The sequence below is a fragment of a genome, unplaced genomic scaffold (genome assembly GCF_019419815.1).
Source record: "Pyrus x bretschneideri cultivar Hongxiangsu unplaced genomic scaffold, Pyrus_bretschneideri_v1 Contig61, whole genome shotgun sequence".
Classification (NCBI taxonomy): domain Eukaryota; kingdom Viridiplantae; phylum Streptophyta; class Magnoliopsida; order Rosales; family Rosaceae; genus Pyrus; species Pyrus x bretschneideri.
Window position 1 is genome coordinate 1,416,863 of NW_025999800.1, and position 8,198 is coordinate 1,425,060.

Genomic DNA, 8,198 nt, shown 5'->3' on the forward strand with positions numbered 1-8,198 from the left:
TTTTCATACCTCAAGTACTATTTTATTTCAATATAATACATCTGTTACATTTTTCATCCATTGATCCGTTAAAAGCTGACCTGAATGCCACATTTGTGCCACATGGTTGCTAAATTTATGCCACGTGACAAAAAAATAATTTTTAAATTTAATTAAAAAAAAACACCCATTTTCTTCCATTGCTTCTACCATGGGAATCCCACAATCCACCCCCCTTCAAACTATCCTCCGTCCACCCCACCAAATATCCCTGAAACTCCCATCTTCCTCTCAATCCAGTTCAACGAACTGGCAAGACTGTAAAGAGAAATACAACCCTGCAAACTCACAAAATTGCAGAGAGCAACCTACCCGACCCCGACTCTCCCACTCCGCCAGCAGACACCCTTCCCAAAACCATAACCAAGCTTTATAATTTGAGTTGGGGCTCCCTGAATTTGTGCAATGCCAGCCCACATCTTCTTTTCCATTTTTCTTCTCCAGTAACTCCACAATGCCTGCAAGCTTCCCGACGTTGATTTAAAAAACCTCCGCACCAGAATAAAACCCAGATCTCAAAACCAATAAAATGACCCAATAATTGCGGACGAGGAAGGGAAAACCCTCAACCAATTCGAGCTTTGCACATGATCTTGGGTCTTCGAGCGGCTTGTCCGAACAAACAATTTGAGCTCAACGACAGTAGGAAAGCCGGACGGCAACCAGACGAGGCTTTTTAATCTCTCTCGCTCCATCCCTGCTCCATCTGATTAGACGACGAAGCCGACACCAGTTCATCGTGCTCTTCGATTCTCAAAATCCACGGCTCGACTCCAATTTTGGCCTCACCGTCGTGCACTGCGTTTCGTCGATCCCCCATACCCATACGTTGGAGTGGAACGAGCCGGTGTCGTGCTCAAAGGTCGGCGATGGCCACAAACCACCGTGGACGAAGACTCCAAGCCCTCAATTCCTGTCAGTTGATACTTCTTCTCCACTAGATTTAGGCCTAATTTGATTCGTTGAAAAAAAGTTGCTTCTGTGTGAGAATAAGCAGCTGTTAAATAAAACAGCAGAATAAATTTTTTTGTAAAAATACTTTTGGAAAAAAAAAAAAAACAGTATGATAGTGTTTAATCAACTTTTATGTAAAACAACTGTGACTGTTTGGTAAACTCTCATGATATCCTTCAACTTAATAATTTTAGTATTTTTTATCATCATCATCACTACTATGTTCTTTTCACAAAAATACGTTCAGAATAAAAGCACACAAAAACAAAGTCTCCAGAGGTTGTCAAATGATGTTTCTTTTGGGTACAGTGGACAGAAACAACACCAACAACACAACACAACTCGAACAGAAACAAGACGAGGTCTGGCCAAACCAACCCTGTCATCGCCAAGCAACTCCTGATACACAGTTGCACAAGAAAGCATTTATCATATTGTTACATGAGTACCAGGGCAAAGCATTTATCATATATTCAAAGCCCAATAACATTTCTCTTCATTATATGAAATAATACATCATGTTATTTGTTCTAACCTCAAATTAAACTCTAAAACAAAACAGTAAAGCCAAAATTGGATGTTGCAAATCAAAGGTAAATTTCAACCTAAACTTCAAACGGATCTCCTTCATACCACAAACAAATCTTGATCATATCAGCATTAGCGCTGTGCAAAGCCACGACTGCGTCTCCAAGCTTGCAGAGTCCCTTTGCCTTTGCAAATTCAACTGCAAACTGTATGCTCTCTTCTGTGGACTCGGCATGAGAAGCTCTAACGGGAGCTGAGGGGAGAAGCGGCAGAACGCCACAGTAAACAAGGTCATGCCTTGCCGGAGCTGCATTGCTGCATGAGGTCTCAAAATAAGCTGTTGTTATCTCAGGAACCACCACGGACAAAATTGGCATGCTTGGCCTGTACTAGCCACAAGCTTCGCTGTGCTTCCTCCTTTCTTCAGCACTAAACTCATCGCTGCCTTGATGCAATTAGCCACAAGCTTCGCTGTGCGAGAAGTTGAAGCAAGCCACATTCATCCCAGCGAATGTTATAAAGCAGAACCCTGATGAAACAGTCCAGACCTACATAAGAAAAAGAGTAAACATTCTGGATATGATTCCACAATCGCATTTTGTATAAAATATTAATAATTTGCACATTGGCAAGTTGAATGTAATTATAAAAGCGCAAATAGAAATGGGTGTCGTCATGCAACAATACATCATAAACCCACCAAACTATCATGCATTATTAAACTCACTAGACAATTCTATAGTACATAAATCACCAATGATCATCTGACCTAGTGGCACCCAATCTCCACTTTCTTGGACAAGCAAAGTTGCATGGAACTACACAAGCAAAGTCCTCTAAGTAAAAAGCTTCCCATTCTAAAAACTATTATACCTTGACTTAGTTATCATCTGCTCCAGTGGCTAATAGTTGCGCATCTGGTGAATAAGCAAGACAATTCACATCGAAGTAATGCCCCTGCTGCTTCAATATATAACTCTCTGACTTCCACTCCCGCACAAGCAACTGTCCAAGTTTCGCACACCCAAACGTCAGCCAATTTCCAAGTTCATTAAAAACTGCGGTTGTAATTTTCTTTCTTGATATCGACAACAAGTGCAAGCACACAAAATCAGGCATTTGATACAACCCAAAAATGTTATAGCATACAAGTATACAACTAATGTGTGCATTTTCTATGTGCCTAAATATATGTTCTTTGTCATCTGTGAAGCTTGAAAACTTTGTTGCATACAATTGGCTTTCCGTGGAGTATAGCAGGACTTGTAGTATCTAAAACTAGACATTTGGTACTATCCAGAAAAACTGTACAGAAAATTTATGTGATTCCGCAACACAAAAGAGCAACTTGGCATATTATCTCAAACCCTTAAATCATTAAGTTGTCCAAAAAATTGTACAAAATATATGCCTCTGGTAAAAATTTAGGTGGCATTTTCTCAATTTCTACAAAACAAGATTCAGAAAATTAACTCAAAGGTTGAAGACAACTTTACAAAGTTTTGGTAAAACCTCCTGCAGCATTAATCTAATAATGCATCAAGATAAATGCCTAAAGGAGCAATAAAATTCTCTAATATAACTTTTGACTTAGAAATCCACCAAAGATCTTTGTCAGACCCTACTAAATAGTGTGCTTAGTTCTTGTATGATTCCAGGGAAGTAAGTGTAACATTGTATATGTGGATGTTGACACTGCCAAAGGCCCTGTTAAATTATAGGGCAGGAACATAGAGGAAAGCAGAGCGTGGCACCAACCTAAGCAACCATTGGGAGACACCACTACCACTAATGTACACAAGAGTGCAGTTTTTCAAAATACATCTTACTCTCTTCAACCCAAGAAGAATAGGAGGGAAAAAAGGCATCCCAAGTAGACAATAATAATGCATTCACACTAGACTATTCAATCTGCATTTCATTCATATACCCGGACTGCACTTGTTTGAACTGTAAACGCCAAGAAACCACTGACATGGTTAAATATTTTGAGAAAATTACATCATTTTGTACCACTGACATTGCACATTTTTTTTAACAATTAAATTTCAATGTTTTCTCAGTTTTCCAATTGCTGGAGTTAATCCCAAAGAAAGCTGTGAATAAGCTTCTTCAGAACATGTTAATTAGCCCTAAAACTTACGCAATTTAATTTTAATGTCTCCCCAGCCAAGCACAACAAAAACACAAATAAATCTTTAATCCAAAACAAGATTCAGGGAACATGAATAGAGAAGTAATCAATTTTTCTTCTCTCTCACATTTTCTTGCTTCCTTCACAAACCCTAATTTTTTCCCCAATTTTTCCCCTATTGTTTTCTCCATCCCTAGTTTTCCCGACACCCATACACTCATCCCTTCGCTCTTCCCACCCCTCTTTCACTCTCCCCATCCCCAAATTAAAAAATCCAAACAAATAAATAACAAAATTTTAGAGAAGAGAAGCTTACCAGAGGAAGGAGGGAAGGCGACGGCGAAAGAAGGAGGGAAGGCGACGGCTGGCGCTGAGACCGACGGAGAGAGAGCAAAAGGAGGAGGAGGAGGAGGAGAAGAGGTGCAGCTGGAGGCAACAGAGGAGAAGAGGGCTGCGATTTCAGGATGGCGTGCGAGAGAGAAGGCAGAGAGAAACGAGGGCAACATTGGCAATTGGAAATTTTCATTAAAATAATTACTGTAGCTCCGTGTTTTGACAAGAAGCTGTTTTCTTGAAGTTGCTTTTTGCAGCTTCCTATTTTTAGCTTTTTTTCATCTGAAATTTTGAAAAAAAGTTGGTTTGGGTGTTTACCCTACTGCGAAAACTTTCCCAGCTTTTTTTCATGGCAGCTTTTCTTAAAAATCACCTTAACCCCAAACTGGGGCTTAGAGGGGTGCAGTCAATTTGGATTTCACATGATTTTAAAAGACTTTTTACAAGTGACAGATTTCAAAGGATTCTAATAGATTCTATGATTTTATATGGATTTTGACAGGTTTACATAGATTTGTATTATAGATTTCCATGGATTTTTATGGATTTCTTAGGATTTCAAAATATTTTAACCTATACAACCTCTTGCCAAATGTTGCTGTAGAGAAGAAAATGGCCAAGTTTTGCTGTCGTGAAAATTGTTCTAATTCATGGTCCAAGTTTTGCTTACAATTTGGTAAGAACCATCAGCTCAAATATAATCGTTTGAATGCGACAAGGAAGAAAAGTACTCATGGCAGGAATGCATTCTTGGTCTTGTCTTGTTTGGGTAAAGAATCAAATAAAGAGCGAATGGCGGAGGAAATGGAAATAAAATCCAGAAACATAAACAACTTCCGTTAAAGCAAAGAAATACTCTGATGAAAAAAAATGGAAGAGTGAGATTCTGCCATCTTCTATCTAACTCTTGAGAAATTGTTTTTGTTTGAGACCGTTCTTTTCACATTCACTCTTGATGCAGATTTCTGATGAATGTGAAAAGAAATCAGTTGTTGCCATCTTCAAAACTGTTCTTCTGTTTGAGACTGTTCCTCTTCTATCTATGAATGTGAGAAGAAATCAGAGGGGGTAGAGCGGGTGGAGTGAGATTCTTGATGCAATTTGGTGTTTATACCACCCATCTTGAAATCCATCAAAATCCCTCTACCATTAAAATGCTAACAAATCTTGAGTATTTTGACTACACCTAGACTTGTATTTTTTTAAAATCATATTTGACTATTCATGGATTTTGTTATATTCTTTAAAATCCTACCAAATATTAATTTAACTACGTTATGATTTAAAAATCCTTTAAAATCATCTTATAAAATCCTGATTAACTACCTTTAGATTTTAAAGTCTATTAAAATCTTACCAAATCCTAATTTGGCTGTTGGGAGAAAGATCTCCACCAAATCTTCTTCTTCTTTTTTATTTTTTTATTTTATTTCTTTTTTTCCATATTAACATTTAAAATAATTATTTTTATTTTCTTATGTGGCATATTATTGACTGCCACATCATCAAAAGAGTGGAACCCACTTGCCACAACATCACTTAACAGTCAAAATTAACGGTTTGACTAATGAATGTATGAAATTGAACAAAAATATAAGTTTGTATGAAATTGAAATCTTTTAAAGATGTTGCATCAAATTGTAATAACATCAAAACTTGATGTCGGCTCCGACCGACAAAAATAGGCAATTAGTCATAATTGTAATTTTTTTACATATGGTGTCGTCTATAACCGACACTATTACAAATCTTGGCGTTTTGAACCGCCAAAAATGTTTTAACCTATATAAAACCCCTTCTCTCTTCCTTGTGTCGTTGCCGTCTCCCTTCCCCAATGTTTTCTCCTTCCCACTTCAATCACCATGGATGAACAATTCAAGGAGTAACATTCCAAAACCAGTGCGTTTTAGATTTTTTTATTACACTTGGCTTTTGTTTTGAATTTTGATTATGCTATTAAATTGAGTTTATATTTTGAATCTTGACTTGTACACCTTCTTCCTTGTCTCTCTGCTCTCTCGCTGCAATTTGTAGTTTCTTGCCTGAGGTCATCATTGGCAGCCGTCAGAACTTGAGCTTCTTCGAACGACTGTGAGCACGTGAGCTTCTTCGGAATTTGACAGCGAGAAATCAGAGCCGTTGATCTTCTCCGACTTCTGTCACCTCCGGCTAATGCACATTGCGTATGTATGACACCAGTATAATTGCATACATAATCCAGTTTATAAACCATCATTTTCATCCTTTACTCTTTTGAAGATTTATTTTCAAATCTGGAATTAGAACCTGATATATGTATGCATCCATAGTTTCTAGAGCTGTATTTCTCCGGCTAGAGGATTTGATCTCTTCTCTTATTCCTTTATCTGCTTGATTGTTATAATCATGCCACATCCAGCGAATTGGGTGAAAAAAAAAAAAAAAAAAAAGGTTGGCTGCATCAAGGATGGGAATTGCCGGTTAGAACACAAAATGGTTGGACATACAAATTACAGATTTGTTGTTGTTTTTTATAACAAAGGAATTTTATTTTATTAATGGTTAGTGGTGTCAGTTATCGACGATAGTATAATTGTTTGCTCTATTCAACAATCTTTCTCAGTATTTAATGTCGCTTGTATCCGATGGGAGTTTCAATGTCACTAGTATCCAACGCTAAAGTACTTTTGTCTGACACAACTATCCTTTTTGAATTTTAAAATGCTTTGCGTTTTCTAGGCAAATTAAGGGAACTAACCGACAACAAAAGTCTTTTCATGACGCAAGTAATGTTGTTGGTTCTTGTATCTGCCACTGCAAACATTTCTTGTTGGTTTTTATCTATTATCCAACAAAAATGAGGTTTTCTTGTCGGTTTTCAGACCACCACTTACAGGTAGTTTTGTAGTAGTGTATTCCTAGGATACTTATGGTCCTTCAATGCGGATTAAACAGGCAGTTCCATAAGCTTGCATTCAATAGTATAGTCCCCCAATGCAAATTAACCAAGCATGACCATCTATGGAAACCACGTAATCAAGTAGATAGTGACTTATCAATGCAGATTAACCAGGTAGAGTTATCCATAGAATTCATATGGTTTTCTAATGCGGGTAAACACGCAAGATCATCCATATACCACACTACTATATGGTGCAGTCACACAATCACACATCACACATATATACCTCATACAAACCACTTCTTACATCAATCCAAATGAATCGCAAGTGTAAGTGCACACACACTATTGGTTCAATGTAACAATAGATATCTAGTCACACAAACATACAAGTTCTACTGAATAATTCTAACATGATTCCCAACCCATCTCCTCCTACTGGCATTCGTACATGTCATTAACTCATCAGAAACTTGCCATCCATGGTCTTGATCAGAGAAAGTCCACGATCCTTTGGAAATGTGGCGGTGCATGCTTTTGAAGTCACCCGATGGATTGTCCTTCACCTCTACAATTCGATTCCAAAACAGTCACTAGTTAGAACAAATTAATCGATGCACATATACATTTTACAAAAATGAAAGTTCAATTGACTATATAAAAAACGAACCTGAGATTTCTTGACGAAGTCATGTCCTCTAGCGAGTGTGGGTGCAATTTTATAAAAATATGCAATTTGAGAAGGGGTCCACTCACAAATATTCTGCTACTAGGGAACCGCTCGAACTAGGGAGGACGGGATCACTTTCAACCGACGCACCTATACACAAATAGAGACTATTTAATAAAACTCTACCAAAACGATTGAATTTGGAAAAACAGACAGCAGATTCGGATTCGGCACGTTGAAAAACCTAAGGTGGCACCTCAGGTTCCCCCACGCTCCGCCAAGGGGCGGCGGCCCTAGTGGCCACGAGCCACCACGCTCACCTAGATGGGTCACCGAAAAAGTCACCGGGGCCGCCTTGTAAGAGTCAAATTTAAGTGAATAAGAATATTATTAAATCGTAGTATTAAGTGGCAAGAAGAAAATCAATTAAAATAGAGATATTATTCGTACTTCAAAAATATCATTCGCACTCCTTCATAAAACCAAGGAAGAAAATAGGGGGTTTTGAACTTTAATCATTGAAGAAGATTAGAATTCAATAAAAACTTGGTGTTAAATTGGATATTGATTTTAGTCCTCTAATGTGTACTTAATCCAAATTCATATTATATTTTTGTTTTAATATTTAATTATAATTATACACATTTAATTCATTAATT

The 8,198-nt window shown here is 37.6% G+C and overlaps 1 protein-coding gene across 2 annotated transcripts; it reads right to left on the bottom strand.

The window, feature by feature from the left end:
• Positions 1-1,463: 1,463 nt before the first annotated feature.
• On the bottom strand, positions 1,464-4,248 carry LOC125471735. 2 transcript variants are annotated; one of them, XR_007253806.1, is made up of 3 exons: positions 3,972-4,234; positions 2,395-2,526; positions 1,464-2,069 (listed from the first exon to the last, which is right to left on the bottom strand). XR_007253806.1 is itself a non-coding variant. In XM_048572448.1 (2 exons), exons 1-2 carry the CDS (start codon positions 4,159-4,161, stop codon positions 1,957-1,959), a joined length of 303 nt encoding a protein of 100 aa, XP_048428405.1. In that variant the 5' UTR covers positions 4,162-4,248; the 3' UTR covers positions 1,464-1,956. The 2 variants fall into 2 exon arrangements, 1 of the variants encoding a protein (XP_048428405.1); XM_048572448.1 differs by lacking the exon at positions 2,395-2,526 and having other exon boundaries at positions 3,972-4,248.
• Between the last annotated feature and the right edge of the window lie 3,950 nt (positions 4,249-8,198).